Source organism: Convolutriloba macropyga, unplaced genomic scaffold (genome assembly GCF_964194025.1).
Source record: "Convolutriloba macropyga unplaced genomic scaffold, txConMacr16.3 SCAFFOLD_914, whole genome shotgun sequence".
Lineage (NCBI taxonomy): Eukaryota > Metazoa > Xenacoelomorpha > Acoela > Convolutidae > Convolutriloba > Convolutriloba macropyga.
Window position 1 is genome coordinate 4176 of NW_027453056.1, and position 20029 is coordinate 24204.

At 37.0% G+C, this 20029-nt stretch overlaps 1 protein-coding gene across 1 annotated transcript; it reads left to right on the plus strand.

The window, feature by feature from the left end:
• Positions 1-973: 973 nt before the first annotated feature.
• Positions 974-19012, plus strand: LOC142358008 (uncharacterized). The gene is made up of 3 exons (XM_075409483.1): positions 974-1111; positions 4341-4623; positions 18589-19012. The coding sequence occupies exons 2-3, from the start codon at positions 4372-4374 to the stop codon at positions 18973-18975; spliced, it is 639 nt and encodes a 212-aa protein (XP_075265598.1). The 5' UTR covers positions 974-1111; positions 4341-4371; the 3' UTR covers positions 18976-19012.
• Positions 19013-20029: the final 1017 nt, after the last annotated feature.

Consider the following 20029-nt stretch of genomic DNA (forward strand, 5'->3'; position numbering starts at 1 on the left):
TTGTTGAATTTGACTGACTATTTGACCCCGATGAAGTATATATTTTTTTAAATTGGATCAAAATTGTCAGAATTACTTGTGAAAACCAAAATTTTTTCTCGGCAAATTTTACTAAAGGTTTTTTATCTGATCGAGCCATTAAATAAATTTTCAAAAATTCTAAGATCAATTTTTTGTTACATGCTATTTAATTTAAGATCAACGAACGTAAATATTGAGTTTAATTGAGATCAGCACTATTTCAAACTCTGAAACATATCAGAACACATTGTATCATTAGGTTTGCATTTTTAATTTATCTACGTTTATCAACGCCAGAACTATGTAAGACATACTCTTAGAAAAACAAAATGATCTAATGACATTGCTACTTTTAACGCAAAATTATGTATGCATTGATCTACACATTGAAACTTAAAACTTATCTGTGCCTTTTTCTATAAGATTTGCGCAAACAAAACCTTACAAAACCAATAAAATGAAAAAATCTTTTGTTTCTCCTGTGTCCCATCATTTATTTAGCTTTAATCGAACCTGAATATATCTATTCTGTTTATGTTACCAAGCAACTTTATTAGTTGACATTCGCAATAAAAATTTAGTGGCATATTTAGGTCACTAAATTGCGCTCTCAGTTGTTTGTTTGGTTTGTTTTGTTTTGATTTTCCTTGGGTTTTGAAAGATTCTTTTCAATTGAAAAAAGATAACCATCAACATACAAAAATTTCTTTCAGCGAGTCAATCACCACAAAAAAAATCCTAGACAACCCAACACTTCAAGTTCTGCATCAGTTTGATGTTTGTCAACTGGGGAGATTGAAGCCATCTCGAAAAGTTGCTGCGTTATCAGCGGGAAGGCTCATCAGATTTAAGCACTGGCACCCTGAGAAACCAGTGCAATTTTAACTGACATTTGTCAGTCAAGCAGATTCAGACATTTTGTGAATATCATGTTGATCTGCTTTGTTGATCATAGTGTGTGACGGCTCCGGGCACAACTAAAAATTACTGATTACAACTGCGTTCCCAAAAACTTAACATTTTCTTTCCACTGCTCATTCTTGTTGAAAACTTATTTCAAAATTGGAGCGCCGTTTCATGAAAACTAATAGTTAGTGTGACATGTTTTTAGTCAGTAGCTTGGAAAAAATGGAACTATCAAGGATTCGCCCATTATCCCAGTGTTCTCAGAAATTTTATCTTGTAAGATCTGACAATTTTCTGACAAAAGCATCTTGCTAATAGCCTGTAAGGGGATGCATCTTCTTATCAGATCTGATAAGACGTTTCTCAGATCTTATTTGATAAATATTCCTCTTATAAGTTCTTACACGATAAAAATTCCTCTTATAAGTTCTTACACGATAAAAATGTCGTCTTATCAGATCTTACACGATAGAAATTCCCTCCTATCAGATCTTACACGATAATAATATCCTCTTATCAGATCTTACACGATAAACATTTTGAAAGCTATGACTCTAAAAGTTCTTGAAGTATGGCATGCTCTTCAAATTGAAGACAATTCAGAGTTGCTTTCAAGCAGTAGCCGAAAGCTACAACATGCAACACTTAAGTGTCAGAGCAACAAAGAGAAAAGTATCTTATACTCTCTAAGATGTAGAAAAGTATCTTAAACTGTATAAGATTTTGTAAAAAAGGTTATTCCAGTCGCAGGGGCTTTCTCTGAAGCGCTGATTATCAAACTAGGCTGAAAATTTTTTTTCAATGACCGAAACTATCTTGGACTGCTAAACTTAGTCATTATACTCAGCTAACACTCACAATAAAGATACCGCCAAAACAGAATCAACACTCATTATTTTGTTCCTTAATTGGTTAGGTAACCGATTATTTTTTTACTTTCAACTTGACTGCAAACATGTCTTATAAGATCTTACACGATAAAAATTCCGTCTTATCAGATTTTACACGATAAAAATTCCATCTTATCAGATCTTACTCGATAAAAATTCTGCCCTAAGTGAACGTTTATCGTGTAAGATCTGATAAGATATTTATCAGATCCTATAAGATAACAATTCAGCGAAATTGAATTATTATCTTATAAGATCTGATAAGGATCTTATCAGCTCTTACACGATTTAAGTTCACGTAGAGCAAAATTTTTATCGTGTAATACCAGATAAGATCTTACACGATAACGATTTTTGATCAGCATCTTATCATATCTTACACGAAAAAGATTTCAGAATCACTGGGGTAGTAGCAAAAGAGGCCCAAAAAGCTTCAATTTATCCATTTTTCTCAATGCTTCCGTATATCATTTCAAGAAATAAATTTTAAGTATTTCTGAGTCGTAAACTTACCTGTGTTTTTTTGGACAAACCTAAAAAAATTTCATAAAATGTGTAATGATCCTTTCTTCATTAACTTTGAGCTACCTCCAATTTAGTGACGCCTGCAAACTGAATTTTTGGAGTTGTCTCTGCAACTCAAATTTAAAAAAGAAAAATGTTATTCTTTTGTTAGAATATTATCCAATTGTTTTTCAAATGGACAGAACTTAACTAAGGTCAAAATTTTTTTGCTGACCTTAAGCAGATTGATTTTATCCGAGATAGAGACAGAGATCTTATTCCAATTATACTGACACAGTTTGATCTGCTTTGCATCATGAATTAAAAATATATATGGCTAGTTTTTTAGAGTTGGAACAATAACATGAAAAGTGTTGACTGATCATACTTGACAACAAATCACTTTTCAATTCAACTCAAAAGAATAATACTCGCTCCACACACAAAAAAAACAGACGAGTTGTTGCTATTTGGCAAAAAATGGAAGCAACATCTGAAAAAAAAACGGAAGAACGCCTGAAAAATTAAATCAAAGCCTAAAATTATCAACGAAAACATCGTTATAAAATAATTATGTCAAATTGAAACCTAACTGGTCAGAGAAATAAAACAGAGCTGAAATAGGTCAATATGTGAAACACTCAACTTCGGTTACATCGATGAGGCTCGTCAACTTTGTCTCCATTTAGTGCATTTTAAGTTCTCAACTGGCGATGACTAAGAAAATCACGATTTTACCTATTATAAAAAATCGATTTGTAGAAAACAATCAGCGCCAATATTTTGTCAATTACTTTTTTAACAGTGTTGCTCGGTTAATATACTTGGACAAAAACGAACCGGTAGATGCCGAAAATGAACAAAAAAATCAAAACCTTTTGTACTTATCTATATTTTCAATTTTATCTATTTTGAGAAGCAGTTCGCAAGAAAAATTTAGATGGAGAGTTTAGTTTCATTTTATATCAACCCAATTTTGAATCCTTTTTTGATTGGCTGACACAATACATCTGGAGGTTGGTGGTAATTTTTTCACTCATATTAATGTCATGAAAAATATTTTTGTTCAGTTTAATTTCCGCCAAAAAGGTTTGCTTTATAAGCCATTCCAACTTGCGCGTGGGTACTTGTGACATCTAAATTGCGTAGCAAGTCGTAACCACTGCGCTAAATAGGTTTTGTTGTAATTCCCTACAAACCAGCTTAAGCATGAATAGTGTGTATACTACTATAGTAATTTTGGGTATGAGGAATTTTTAGAATAAACAGGATAAATGTAACCTGTGCGAACTCTATAACCTCATTATTTTCTTAATGAAGAAAAACTGCTCATAAAGAAACTTCTGGAGATATTCTGGAGAAGCCATGCTTTAGGACTGAATTCTGTTTTTACTCTTGAAAAGTGCTGATTCAGCGCTGAAAATCTCTGAGACTCAAGTCCGAGCTGGCTAATTTTTTTTGTTGATTGGAAATAATGATGGTGTCAAAAGTAATCATATGATTATTAAAGTAATTTTTCTAGCCGAAATTATGTTAAAATTTTCCAAGTCTTCAGGAGACTTGGCGAGTATTTGAGGGCAGAGTTCGTGTAGTCGAGTTTATTTATTTCGCTGGTTGATAGCAGAATAACTTGAGAACTTTGTTTTTTTTTCATATCGGAAAAAATTGATTTGGCAAACACTTTTTGTACTCTCTTCCAAAGTGTGTATACAATTAATACCAAAGTAATCTGAAAAAATGTCGAGCAAAGTGCCGTCAAACGCAAATACCCTAATCAATGCATTATTTGCCCATACCTGTTTGTGAATGGGAGTGTTTGTTTATTCGGATCTTTTCCATTTGTGCCCCCCCAGCTTAGTGGGTGCATATTATTTGCAACCCCCCGACGCACGTGCAATATTTTTACATAGTGATTTACTATGTAATGACACGTGCTCTATAACTGGGGGGATCATAACGTACAGGGGGGGGGGGCACAAACGGAAAAGATCCGGTTATTCAATATCGAACCTTTTTTAGTTTCTGAAGCCCAGAGGACACATAAAAACTGATGCCCGAAGTTGGAATGCCTCTCATTAGCGCGATGCTTGCACTACTTTTGATTTGTTCAATCCTAGACACTGATGTTGAGGCGGCCCTGACCTACAAATGTCGAAATGGCTCCTTTCCCGTTGAGAACACACCCCCTTCTGCTTGTTTTGCTGTGTTGGATCCAGGAGCAGGTCCAATGAATGCCTCCGAGGCTAGGAACAAATGTATGGCACAAAATCCAGCGATTGATCTTGTTTACGTCATGAAAAAAGTAAGTTCTCACGTTTTTCTCAAAAAGTAATTTCACGACCTTGTTCACGTTTTTCTCAAAAACAAAGTTGACGATCTTGTTCACGTTTTTCTCAAAAAGTAAGTTCACGATCTTGTTCACGTTTTTCTCAAAAAGTAATTTCACGACCTTGTTCACGTTTTTCTCAAAAACAAAGTTGACGATCTTGTTCACGTTTTTCTCAAAAAGTAAGTTCACGATCTTGTTCACGTTTTTCTCAAAAAGTAATTTCACGACCTTGTTCACGTTTTTCTCAAAAACAAAGTTGACGATCTTGTTCACGTTTTTCTCAAAAAGTAAGTTCACGATCTTGTTCACGTTTTCCTCGAGCAAATGAGCCATCCTGGCATTCTTGGCTCGGATTTATTAGATCGTTTCATTCCAAGTTTTCAACCGCTATTTCATCTGAATTCTCGGAAAGGCGCTCTTCAGACATTTCTCGCAAATCAATTACATTTACCCGAAATAAACATCTAAATGGAAAGCAATAAAAATTTAACACCACAAAAAATTTTTTCTGTATAAAAGCTCATTCCTTCGGTTTTACCGAAAATAGATAAAAGTAATCAAAAATTTATTTATTTTACGAAAAAAATGTTTTTTGCTTCGCATTGTTAGTAAAAATTAGTCTCTGCAACAATTAAAAATGTATTGATGAATTCTGGTGATTTTGTGTTTTCTAAAACCAACCCCTAGTAGAAGCTACAAATTGTCTTTAAAGTTAACCTTTTTTATGCTGAGAGGTTCAAAGTTGTTTACATTTCTAAACTTACGGATGATTTTTATCTATTTAAGTTGAATTTTGACATCGAAATTTTGTCGAAGACAAGAAAACAAGCTAACATTTTGTACAGGTATTTGAAATAAAAAATAAAACATTAAACTTTTCATTATTCCTGGAGAACAAAATGATTTTTTGCGATTGAATTTTGTTTTAAAAGCTAAAAAAAGAAAACTGATGCTAAAGAACCTGTTAGGTAATGAGTTCTTGAGTTCTTGTCCAAGCCAAACTTATCTTCTACGCGATTGGGATTCAAATCCGAAAGGAAGTGATATTAGTCCGCAATGATTATATTTCTGTTCCAATGTCTCATATTTTCTTACAATTTGCACATTTTTTAAACTATGACCAAACAAATATCCCTCTTCTTAAAAATCTGATGATTTTTTTTCAGATTTCTATTCATTTCAAAGTAAAATCTCCATGGAATCAATTCAACAGAGATTTTTAAAAAATTTTTGCTACTTATTGTATCCTCCTGTATAAGGATAACTTCAATATGTTGTGACTTGACAGAGAAGAAAGATGATAACGGTATTGAAAGCTTGCTATTTTGTTGTTAGCACCATCCATGTGCTGATGAAAAGTCAAATTTGGAAAAAAAAATCATACTGTACTTTAGCAGCACCAACATGACAACTCTTTTACAAAAAATTGAATTTCTGGCCTTCAGCAGTTCGTTTCTTTCGTCAATAGACAAACAAGGCTTTAAAAGCGCGTTCAAAAGCGACTGTGATGCAATTTTTTCAATTGCTCAAATAAATCTTTCTACTGCTAATCAGAGCCACCAGTTTACACAGAGGTGAGCTATGCAAATTTTTTTTTGTCAGTTTAAATTTAATGTTCTGCCGAAAATGGTTGAACTGCTATTTTTTCAGCTATCTTTATTCGTTGTCTTTTATTCTGATCAGCCTCTTTCGGATCAGCAACAGAGTGATTTGCGGAGCGAAATTAGGATATCAGTTACTTCAAAATTATTAGTTATCTCGCGATTTCACTATTAAATTTATATTTTGAATATCCGCCTTTCTTGGTTCCACTTTAAAGTGCTATTAGACTTGTATTTAACTTAGACTTGTAAACTAGTATTTCGTTTAGCGAAATGAGACTTATTCTAATTCTCTGACTTTCGTGATTCGGGGGGCGAATTCAGTAGTGAAAGAGAGTCAACTAAATTTGAATTCAGAAACTTGAAATTGAAACTAGCAAATTGTGATCAGCGAATTGATCATAACTAAAATTGAAAAGTTGCGGCAAACAGAATGACTAGACGATGTGAACAGACAATTGTTTCACGAAAACATAAAAACAAATTTAACAGGCGTGAATGATGAAGATTTGACCTTCAACCAGAATTTGAACAAATTAGAACTAAAATAATGAAAATGAAATGAAGAATGAGTAAAATTAAAAAGATTTTGCAAAAAAAAAATCAATGGCCCAGTGAATACTGATGAATATTATATCACATTGCCCCCTGACAAAAAAAAACAACGAAGTAGTTTCACAGAAAATTAATAAAATATGTGCTGGTTACTATAAAAAATACTATAATAGTTTTGAGAGTTTAATCTGAGTCGCTTTCATTGATTCATTCTGCCTCGCCATCTGTCATCGATGTTTCTGGTCCTTCATAATTTGGTGAAACGTAGTATTGGGTCGGGAATGTTTGTACCGGCGAACAGGGGCCTACTGTATAATCGGACTCTACATTTTGAGTATTGGCTGCTGTCCTTTGAATTGTAGAGACGATTGATTTATTTTGTATTTAGTTTTGCTTAATCAATTGTCGTCGTTTTTGACGTGAGGGTGCCGAAGATGATGACGGGGTTGGTGGACATGTTTGTGTAGACGCTAAAGATTCATAAGATTCGGTTGTGGACGGGGAGGATCATTTTCTCTTTTGAGACGGTTGGATTGCTTCAGTGGCTCTAGTTGCAGCTTTTGTCTTGGGTCGCGTTGGCGGTTCCGCGATTACAATGGACGTCTGTGGTTATTCCATTGGCGTTGAAAAATCGAGTACGTTTTCTGTCGGCGGCTGTGGAGGTGCGGGTACCAGGGGTTTTCTTTGGCTTTGCTGGCATTCGTACTCGCAACGCTCTTGTCACATTTGAGTGAATTGAAGAGAATACGCTCATATCATCGGCTTTTTTCTTATGCTTCATTTTTTTTGCCCTCTAACCTTCGTCTCGCCTCTCTCGCATGCTGGTTAATCAAGTCCTCTGTAATCTTTCCTGACGGTACTTTCGGTTTTCTATTGGCATAAATTTGTAAATCCGTCTGTTTCTCTGCTTTCGTTCCAAATTTAGCCAAATCGGAGTTCCTAATAGTATTTTCCCGTTTCCCCGATTCCTTTAAAACTGATGTGAAAGCGTCTGTTTTGATTACCGATGATCCAGGCGCCAGAACATCGTATAGACCATCTAAAATTTTCTTCGATCTTTTGCTTTTGGGTTTCTTCATCGCTAGTTTTACTGTAAGCGAGGCCTCCGTCATTAGTACTGTTAGACCAAAATCTGGATGCGGGATTACACGAGATAGCCTATCAGGATCTGCATTGCTCCTTCGAACTGCATCTTTGCTTAGCCTGTCTCCTCTGTACAGTTCTAACTCAATGTCACTTCTTGCTTCTGTGTCTCAATGGTCATCCGTGATCAACTCTTCCCAACGGACTGTCTCCATGTCTAAATTTTTATTCAAAATTGGTTTATATGTGAGCCTACTTGGATCAGGTTCGGTTGATGTGTTACTTAGCAGAGTAATAGCTTTTCCACCAAAGTGTGCTTTAAATGGTGAGAAATTAATAGTCTTTTGGCGACATATACGCAGTTGGAAAACAATGGAGTTTATGGATGCGTTCAAATTAAATTGATTTCGCGCCGCCATTTTAATACAAGCTAAGCGATTCTTGATTGTTTGAATTAGCCTTTCAACAAGTCAGTTTGCTCTGTGGTCGTGTATTGAAGCTTCGATGAATTGTATATTATTTTGAATACAAAATGCTTTAATTTGTTGACCAAATTGGCAGCGCGCTTGGTCTAATCTAATTGAACGAGGTATTCCGTGAAGCAAAATATATACCTGAAGGAATTTCAAAATAATATCTGCCTTTGCTCTATCAATTACCTCCGCTGTCGGAAATTTAGAAAATTGATCTATACATGCAAGGAAGTAATGATTCTTTTCATTATAGATTGGTCCACTAAAATCAATTTGAATTTCTTCATTTGGTACTTTGCAAAATTTTTGATGGTGCCCATTTGCTAGCAGGAATAATAGACTTTAAATTTTTACCAATTTTGACAAAAGGGTTGCGTTTTGCAGTTTTTGTGATGATGTCACGATTCATGTACTTCCACCATGCATGTGTTGCCATGTCCGTCATCCCCCAACTTCCTGGATGTGTTGCATGTATCGCCTCCACATAAGCATCTCGGATTGAGTTGGGGATCGTGATGCGATCGTCAATGCACACACATCCATTTTTGACATGACGGTCCTTCCAAAAACTATGAATGTAAGGGCCTATCTGTCGGCATCTGTCCTCGTTTCTGTGAGAACACAACCTCTGATCTCCTTCAGGATCGCGTCCTTTGATGTGAGGCTCGCCATCAGGGTACTCGAGAATATTTTAGATATTGCAAATTTAAAGGCGTCCGTATATAGGTCATCAGTGGACGGCGAAGTAACTGTTGTGGTGTCTGTGTTTGGGGTCGATGGTGTTGCTGGCACCGAGGGTGCTGTGGATGGGCCTGCATCATCTGAAAACCTTATTTTAGATGGTGTCGATTGCTTCACTTGCATGAGAGTTTCGTCGTCTGAGTTTGACATCATTAACACGTTTTGAAATTGGCTGGCAATTCGTTGAAAATTATTTAGATTTTTGTTCGACTGATTTGTGGATTGATTTAATGCAAAAAGCGAGTGTGGAATGTTTGCTGTCTCAATTTGGGTATAAGAATTTGAGTTAATTGGTGCTAATTCGCTAATTGTATTATCATTTGCCGTAATCGCAGAATATTTTCGATTCGGCGGTGCGAATTCCTCGCATAATTTGTTATTGGATTGCGGAGTATTTGAGGCTTGTTTTATAAGCGGATTTCGGGCTGAAAAATCGGTGTAATTCTCTGCATTTAATAAAAACCGTTTCGCGCTGCGTTTATTCCCGTCCAAATTGGCAACTATGAATTGCTCATCGTAAGCAGATATATTAACGGCTTTTTGTTGTGAGTCTCGTGAGATATAGTCAACAAGTCCCATTTTTTATCCGGGCAAATGATCTATTGCAAAGTCGAAGGGTAATAGTCTATTAACCCAACGTGTTAGTCGACTATTGTAAGATTTGTTATCTCTATTTTCTCTCATTATTGACAACAAAGCTCTGTGATCGGTTATTACAGTGAATGGCTTTCCATGAAAGTAATAATTGAAGTGTTCGATAGACCAAGCAACACCCAATAATCCAAGCTCATTATTGCTATAACGACCTTATACAGAATTCAAAAATCGTGATGCAAAAGCTACGGTGTGCCGTTTGGAGTTCGTTGCTCTAATGCACAACCCAAACCTTTACGAGAGGCATCGCTTTTTATATGTGTTTTTAGATCGGGATTAAAATGCTTATTTTCCGTTGTTCCAGAAATCCTGGTTTTTATCAGCTTGAATTGTTCTTCATGTTCAACTGTTCAGATAATTTTTGGATTTTTCTTAAAGAGAGGTCTGAGTGGAAAACACAGTTGCGATAAGTTATTTAGGCATATAAAGGTATATATAGGTATATAGGTCATCAGTGGACGGCGAAGTAACTGTTGTGGTGTCTGTGTTTGGGGTCGATGTTGTTGCTGGCACCGAGGGTGCTGTGGATGGGCCTGCATCATCTGCAAACCTTACATTAGATGGTGTCGATTGCTTCACTTGCATAAGAGTTTCGTCGTCTGAGTTTGACATCATTAACACGTTTTGAAATTGGCTGGCAATTCGTTGAAAATTATTTAGATTTTTGTTCGACTGATTTGTGAATTGATTTAAGGCAAAAAGCGAGTGTGAAATGTTTGCTGTCTCGATTTCGGTATTAGAATTTGAGTTATTTGGTGCTAATTTGCTAATTGTATTATCATTTGCCGTAATCGCAGAATATTCTCGATTTGGCGGTGCGAATTCCTTGCATAAATTGATATTGGAATGCGGAGTATTTGAGGCTTGTTTTATACGCGGATTTCGAGCTGCAAAATCAGTGTAATTCTCTGCATTTAATAAAAGGCCTTTCGCGATGCGTTTATTCCCGTCCAATTTGGCAACTATGAATTGCTCATCATAAGCAGATATATCAACGGCTTTTTGTTGTGAGTCTCGCGAGATATAGTCAACAAGTCCCATTTTTTATCCGGGCAAATGATCTATTGTAAAGTCGAAGGGTAATAGTCTATTAACCCAACGTGTTAGTCGACTGATGTAAGATTTGTTAGCTCTATTTTCTCTCATTATTGACAACAAAGCTCTGTGATCGGTTATTACAGTGAATAGCTTTCCATAAATGTAATAATTGAAGTGTTCGATAGACCAAACAAAACCCAATAATCCAAGCTCATTAATGCTATAACGATCTTCTACAGAATTAAAAAATCGTGATGCAAAAGCTACGCTGTGCCAACCGTTTGGAGTTCGTTGCTCTCATGCACAACCCAAACCTTTACGAGAGGCATCGCTTTTTATACGTGTTTTTAGATCGGGGTTAAAATGCTTATTTTCCGTTGTTCCAGCAATCCTGATTTTTACAGCTTGAATTGTTCTTCATGTTCACCTGTTCAGATAATTTTTGGATTTTTCTTAAGGAGAGGTCTGAGTGGAAAACACAGTTGCGATAAGTTTTTTAGGCATATAAATGTATATATAGGTATATAGGTCATCAGTGGACGTCGAAGTAACTGTTATTGTGTTTGTGTTTGGGGTCGATGTTGTTGCTGGCACTGAGAGAGCTGTGGATGGGCCTGCTTCATCTGCAAACCTTAGTTCAGATGTTGTCGAATGCTTCACTTGCGTCAGAGTTTCGTCGTCTGAGTTTGACATCATTAACACGTTTTGAAATTGGCTGTCAATTCGTTGAAAGTTATTTAGATTTTTGTTCAACTGATTTGTGGATTGAATTAAGGCAAAAAACGAGTGTGGAATGTTTGCTGTCTCGATTTGTGTATTAGAATTTGAGTTATTTGGTGCTAAATTGCTAATTGAATTATCCTTTGCCGTAATCGCAGAATATTCTCTATTTCGCGGTGCGAATTCCTTGCATAACTTTTTATTGGAATGCGGAGTATTTTAGGCTTGTTTTATAAGCGGATTTCGAGCTGCAAAATTAGTGTAATTCTCTGCATTTAATAAAAGGCGTTTCGCGATGCGTTTATTCCCGTCCAATTTGGCAACTATGAATTGCTCATCATAAACAGATAGATTAACGGCTTTTTGTTGTGGGTCGCGTGAGATATAGTCAACATGTGCCATTTTTGATCCAGGCAAATGATCTATTGTAAAGTCGAAGGGTTATAGTCTATCGACCCAACGTGTTCGTCAACTATTATAAGATTTGTTAGCTCTATTTTTTCTCATTATTGACAACAAAGCTCTGTGATCGGTTATTACAGTGAATGGCTTTCCATAAAGGTAATAATTGAAGTGTTCGATAGACCAAACAACACCCAATAATCCAAGCTCATTATTGCTATAACGATCTTATACAGAATTCAAAAATCGTGATGCAAAGGCTACGGTGTGTTGTTTGGAGTTCGTTGCTCTAATGCACAAACCAAACCTTTACGAGAAGCGTCGCATTTTATACGTGTTTCTATATCGGGGTTAAAATGCTTATTTTGCGTTGTTTCAGTAGTCTTGGTTTTTATCAGCTTGAATTGTTCTTCATGTTCACCTGTCCATATAAATTTGGTATTTTTCTTAAGGAGAGATCTAAGTGGAAAACAGTTGCGATAAGTTAGGAATAAATTTCCCCAGATGATGTACTGATCCCTTAAAGGATCGTACTTTTTTGAGATTTGAGGGTGATGTTTATTTTTCGATTGTTTTCGATAACGGTGTTATGCCAGTTTGTGTGATGCTGTGTCCGAGCCATTCAATTTTATCTTTGGCAAAATGACGTTTTGCGTGATTGTTTCGAAAATTTTCTTGATCTAATTGTGTTAAGCATTTCCGAACGAGACCGAGATGTTGTTCAGTTCTGCCTTTACTTACCATTAATATGTCGTCTAGAAAACAGAATGTATTGGTTAGACCGGCGAGTGTACAATCGATTGCTTTTTGAAATTCAGCAGGCATATCCGTTAGTCCGTAAAATCCCGTTTTGAAACGATACGTGCCAGCAAGATCTCCGCTTACAAGATAAAAAATAAAATCGCGGGCCATATAGCTATGTATGTTTATTTGGCTATACGCGTACTGCAAATCAAGCGTCGTAAAATAAGCCGTTTCTTGCGGTGCTGTTGACAGTATTTGTGAAATCGTTTGAATTAGCGAATTGATATTTGGCATCTGGTACTTGTTTTTGTGAATAGCTTTATTCAAGATTTTGGAATCTAAGGCTATTTTGGTTGATTGGTCTTTTTTGACTGTTATAACTATTGGAGATATGAAAAATTGGTCAGAACAGTTTGTTAGTTTTTCTATATGTCCTTCGTTTAACAATTTTTCGAGTTCTATTTCTACTTTTGGTTGAAGATGAATTGGTACTTTCCTCGCTTTTTGATCTGTGACGCGATAATTTCTGTCAAGGAATTTCCTCTGCCAAGGATTTTTTTTGCACAAGGTGTTTCGATGTTGTTTATCTCTATGTTTGTGCAAGGCTTTTGTGAAATAGTTATTCCCAATTGATCCAAAAGATCACGTTCGAGAATGGGTCTAAAACCGTCCGCGACTACCGTGATTTTAGGTTTTTTGAATTTTCCAATTATTGCAACGAACTGGCGTTTTTAATGTCCCAAGTGTTTCAACTATATCGTTAGAAAAAGATTTTAGTTCGAGTGGTTTTTTCTCCGACCATTGTGCTTGCGTGCAATTAAATAATATTTCCTTTGCAAGTGACATATTAAAAATAGTACAACCACTACCAGAATGGAGGAGCAAATGACAATCCGTATTCGCAATTGTTATCGTCATGTTTTGTAGAGCAATTGGCGGTGTATTAATAATTTCCACCATTGCAACGTAATTATCGTCTGAATAGTCGTAATCAGAATTAAATTCTTCATTATAGTTACATGATTAACATTTTGATTCTCCGATTGTGTATTTTGCCCTGTAGTTTCAGAAATTTCTACACTATTGATGCGATTATCTTGACGAGAGTTTCTTGTTTTATTTTATTTTTTCCGACATACCTTTGCGAAATGGTTGAGTAGACCACAATGATTGCATTTCTTACCCAGAGCAGGGCAAATCTGACGATGTGTTGTAGTCCAAGTCTGACCACAACCAATACACTGACAAATCGCTGCTCGATTGATTGTAACTCTACCCGATGAGTTGCCGCGTGTATTCTCGCCGCGAAATCTATTGAAGGATTGTATCGCGGTAATTGCAGTGCTATTTGTGCCGCTATTGTTGTTTGACGAGATCCGTTGTTGATTTTGATGACCCATCTCCATATTGACAGCTATACTGAGAGCTCTCTCTGTATCTACTGTATCACGGAGAAGTTCGCGTTGAATACCGTCATCCAACATATTTGTGATGAAAATGTCTCTTATTTATTTCCTCTTCTCGATTTTCGAAATCGCAATTTTCCGCTAATTTTTTCAAGATGCTGTAAAATTGTTCTACAGCTTCAACCTTTTTCTGTTTTCTTGAGAAGTTATATTCGCGATCAAAAGTTGATATTTGATGAAAGCTATTTGATGAAAGCTGAGATAGTTGTATGAAAGCTATTTCCATCATCTACCAAAATTTGAGGGCGGTGAGGTCGTAGTTGTTATCATGCGGAATTTTCTGTTTTAGGAGACGTCTTCTTTCCGTTCTAATACTGAGATACAGGAGTGAAACACACTTTTGATCACATAGAGGCCATGGTCGTTCAACACACAAAACTCCTGCCTCAATTTGGCATTTCAATTCCCATTGAAGCTTCAATTGGTTATTTCGGATTTTTCGGTGTCCTTCCGTTTAATCTGTTGCATCTTCGATGGCCAATTCATATTTCGGCTCGGCCGGTATTCATGAACTTGTTGGCTTCGGTTGGAGGAGCGTGTCCAGAGTAACATTCTCTCTTGTAAGGATTGCTAGTTTTACTTGAATGCGCCACTTCTCCCAACGTATTGGAGGATCTGATGTAGGCCGTTCCCAAAATGGCTCTATAGAAAGCGCGGTCTTCCGGGATTCGCTTGCTGACTGCTTCATGTCGTACAGAAATCTTGTACTACAGTCAGAGTGATTTGAGGAGCGAAATTAGGATATCAGTTACTTCAAAATTTATTAGTTATCTCGCGGAGCGAATTCACTATTAAGTTTTTATTTTGAATATCCGCCTTTCTTAGTTCCACTTTAGAGTGATATTAGCGTCGCTGGTCTAACTTAGACTTGTAAACTAGTATTTCGATTATCGAAATGAGACTTATTCTAATTCTCTGAACTTGCGTGATTCGCGGGGCGAATTCAGTAGTGAAAGAGAGGCAACTTAATTTGAATTCAGAATTGAGAAGAATGAATAAATTAAAAATAGCAAATTGGGATCAGCAGTTTGGCCATAACTAAAATTGAAAAGTTGCTAGATAGCTATCCATTATAGGCTTGCGAAGATGGTATAGGTTTTTTTGAGCAGATATCTCTTTGGTATGAGCACTGCTAATCAGGTCACATTTCGATCTCTACTCTGGTATTCAGAGATCAGTTTGTTCTGGAAATGTTGAACAGAGGACATTTTGTTCTGGACACTGCTGCTCAGCTGTCAGATTGGTCTGGATACTGTTGATCAAATCTCAGTTTGATCGGAGAATGTTCGGCAATTGTCGCTTTGCTTTGCACACTTTTGAGTCGAGGACAATTTGCTGGCAGATTGCTGATAACTTGTCATCTTGACTTCAAAGTAGTGACCAGATGCGAGTTTGGTCTCCAACGTGATCATCAGTCTCACATTGATCTAAACATTGATCAACTGTCAATTGTTTTTGCAAACTCTTGATTAGAATTCACGTTTTAGCTGGAGATGTTTGATCAGAGTCACTTAAGTCTTGACACAGGAGAACAGCTGTCTTTGAGGTATAAATCTTGTTGCTCAAATGTCACTCTGCTCTTTGCCCCCTTGATTAGAATTGACTTTGTACTCACGATTGATGATCAGAGTTTAATTGAGTCCTTACAATGTTGACCAAAAGTTAAATTGGTAGACACTGTTGGTCAGATTTTTTTTTGACCTCTACAGAAGTATTCATAAGTCCTTTTGTTTAGGAAAAGATTATCAGAGGTCACTTTGGTCTGGAGGCTGCTGATCAGATGTCACTTTGTTCTAGACACTGTTGATCAAATCTCACTGCGTTCTGTAGACTATTTATCAGCTGTAATTTTATTTTGCATACTCTCGTTAAGAGGTCAACTTAATCTAAAGCTTGTCGATTAAAGGTCAGTTTGCTTTAAACTGTTCATCAGATGTTAGTTTGGTATCCAAACTGTTGATGAAATCTCACTTTGGTCTGAACACTCTTGATCAAATGTCACATTGGTTTGGAAACTCCCGATCAAATTTCATTGTAGTCTGCAAATCGATCGGAAATCACTTAAATTGGGGCACCGTTGATCGGTTCCCAGATTGATCTGAACACTGTTGATCTAATCTCGCTTTGATCTAGACACCTTGATCAAAACTAACTATGTACTGGTGATTGTTAGTCAGAGATCAAATTGGTCTTCAAACTGTTGATCTGGATTCAAATTGGTAAGAACAAGGTTAACCAGAGGTCATTTTGGCGTGGACACTGTTGATCAGATTCCGTTTTGACCCTTCAAAGGTCATCTTTGTTCGGGAAAAGATGATCAGAGGTCACTTTTGTTTGAAGGCTGCTGATCAGATGTGACTTTGATCTAGACACTGTTGATCAAATCTCATTTTGATCTGAAGACTGTTGATTCGCTGTCCCTTTGGTTTTTACACTCTTGTTAAGAGGTCAGCTTGATCTGAAGCTTGTTGGTCAGAGGTCAGTTTGGTTCGATATTTTTCACCAAATGTCAGTTTGATGTCGAACTTTGATTTGAACACTCTTGATCAAATAACACTTTGGTTTGGAACAATCAGAGGTCATCGTGCTCTAGAGTTCAGAAGTCTCCTAGATTTGGGCACTGTTGGCAATTTGATCTAACACTGTTGATCAAATCTCGCTTTGATGAAGACACTGTTAAGCAAATGTCACTTTGGTTTCGAAGCTCAACAACTTAAACCACTTTTTACATTGTTAATAAGAGGTTGTAACACTGTTAATAAGAGGTTGTAACACTGTCCGGAGAAGATAAATTGGTCTGGACACTTAAATTAGAAGGCTGATGGATGTGGAAAGTGCTGTTTAAATTTCACGTTATTCTGGAGCCTTTTGATTAGATTTCACTTTTGTCTGGGCACTGTTGATATCAATTTGGTCTGGCCACCGCTGACTTTTAATTGAAACTAGTGATCAGATGTCACTTTGATCTCAACACGGTGGATCAAAACTCACTGTGGTCTACACAATTTTGATCCAATGATCACTTTGGTTTAGAATCTCTTGATCAGGGGTCAAATCGGTCTGGAAATCTTTGGTCAGAAATAACTTGCGTTTGAACCCTGTTAATCGGCTGTCAATCCGATCTGGACATTGGTGATCACGTGTCACCTTTGGCCTGGACCCTGTTGATCAAATTTGTCTTTGATCGCATCACAGTTGATCAAATGTCACTTTGGTTTTGATTATCTCTGTCAGAGGCGAAGTTTGTTCAGATGTGAATTGGGTCTTCACATTGTTGATAAAAAACCAATTGGTCTGGACACGTTTAATCAAAAGTCAGTTCAATACACTGTTGATTAGAGGTTGTTTTGGTCTGGATACTGCAAATCTAAGCATACTTTGATTTTGGTCTGTACAGTGTAGGTCAGAGGTGACTTTGATCGGGGCATGGTTGATCAGAGATCTCATTGGTGTGAATATTGTTGATCAAATGTCATTTTGCTCTGGAAAATTTTGGACACGTTCACATGCGTTGATCAGAGGCCACTTCGGTCTGTGTACTATTGAAATCATGTCACTTCAGTGTGACCACTCTTGATCATAGGTCGCATTTGTATGGATAATGTTGATCAGATCCCACTGCGGTCTCAACGCTGTCGATTAGAGATGATTTTCGTTGAAGACTATTGATCAAGTCCCACTGTGCTCTGGACGATCTTAATCAAATGGACTTTTGGTCTGGACACTGTTGATCATTGGTTACACAATTCCAGAGAATGTTGACCAGAGGTCATTTTGGTCTGGACACTGTTGATCAGTGGTCACACTGATCCGGAGAATGTTGATCAACGGTCATTTTGGTCTAGACAATGTTGATCAGTGCTCACACTGATCCGGAGAATGTTGATCAAAGGTCATTTTGGCCTGGACACTGTTGATCAGTGGTCACACTAGTCCGGAGAAGCTTGACCAGAGGTCATTCTGGTCTGGACACTGTCGATCAGTGGTCAGACAGGTCCGGAGAATGTTGACCAGAGGTCATTTTGGAATGGACACTGTTGATCAGTGGTCAGACAGGTCCGGAGAATGTTGACCAGAGGTCATTTTGGACTGGACACTGTTGATCAGTGGTCACACTGATCCGGAGAATGTTGATCAAAGGTCATTTTGGTCTAGACAATGTTGATCAGTGCTCACACTGATCCAGAGACTGTTGATCAGAAGTCATTCTGGTCTGGACACTGTTGATCAGTGGTCAGACAGGTCCGGAGAATGTTGACTAGAGGTCATTCTGGTCTGGACACTGTTGATCAGTGGTCAGACAGGTCCGGAGAATGTTGACCAGAGGTCATTTTGGACTGGACACTGTTGATCAGTGGTCACACTGATCCGGAGAATGTTGATCAAAGATCATTTTGGTCTGAGACGATCTGATTCAAGCTTACGTAAACCCTGATAATTTGAAAATGTCTGCCGCAACAGAGCGAACTACAAGCAGTGGTGGACTTTGCAATCAGAAACGGGATTCCCGCAGCCGGAGAGGCAGGTTTTTGGGCACATTGGATCAGATTTCCAGACGCGCCTTTGTATTCAAACGGAACCTTGAGTGAGTCGAATGAGGACATTCGAAAGAACCGTACTCTCTTCACTTCTCGGTTTCCAGGAGGACAACCGCTAATGCCGGACGAATTGTGGAGAAATGAATCGCAGCCTGGAAATACTATGGACGCCCGCGACGAGAAATGCACAGCCCAGAGCCGACTGGGCAAACAGCCGGAATATCTTGGACTGGATGATTATGAATGCGATGGACATCAGTTGCACTTCGCTGTTTGCCAGTCGTTCGGAATACCTGAGTCTTCATTGTAAAAACTACTAGCATTGTAAAAAAAATGTAATGATTGCCCGAAAAAGTACTTCAGTGAAAGGAAATTTGAAATTTTCATTTCAAGAAATTCACGATCCTAGTTTTTTTTAACGAAATTTAGGATATCTGAGCTAGATCGTGTTAAGTACAGCATTCCTGCCAACTTTTGATAAATCTTGATAAGATTTCATGAAATTCTTAAAATCCATTTGAGAAATAAATGAAATTTAAAACGATGATTATATAAAATCGTGACAATCTCAAACTATTTTTTAGTTTCAAAACAGCTGGTTTTTCACAAATTTCCAAAAAAAAACAACCAACAAATTGCAAACAGCAAAGTTTTACAAATATTTGCTTTTCTTACCAAGAAACTTAGCAAAATCTTTTCAAAGATATTTCAAATTTGGTTTCGTTGGATTATGCTATGGCTTAATATAAGGGTTTGCATTGAACATTTTAATCCCTGGTGTGCGGTCTACAGATTTTAAATACTACAGGTTGAGGTGTCTGCTTGAAGTTCTGCAATAAACGTACTGAAACGTTTTTTTTAAAACTTTTAGCTCCAAATTGTTACTACACGTCGTTGAAACTAGAGGCACAGAAAATGGCCAATGTTACGGGAGTAACACTAAATAATTTCCCCGAGGAGGGCAGTATATACTTTCTACTCTACTACTGCAGCCTAAAGAGTAATCTAAGCAGTTTGGGAAAAAACTCATCATTTGGGTGAGATTTAAGTCGCATAGGAGTTACTTGCTCTTTCAAATTAAAATTTACTGATGCTTTTTGTTGTAGTACTTTCCGAGCAAGTTATGCTGTGCTTTAGATTTCGTATATCATTTCTTAAGCAAAAATTTGAAAAACACAGGTTAAAATAATATTTACAAATTGTTATCGCTGAAACAGTTGCGGGGCTAAAAACGTTAGCATCAGAAGACAATATTGCCTATCTTTTTAAAATCATAACTTTTGTGTTCGAGAAATTATAGCAGATTAATACACTTCATAACTCGTCGCAAAAATCTTTCTTGGTGTGAGGATAGCTGGCAGTTA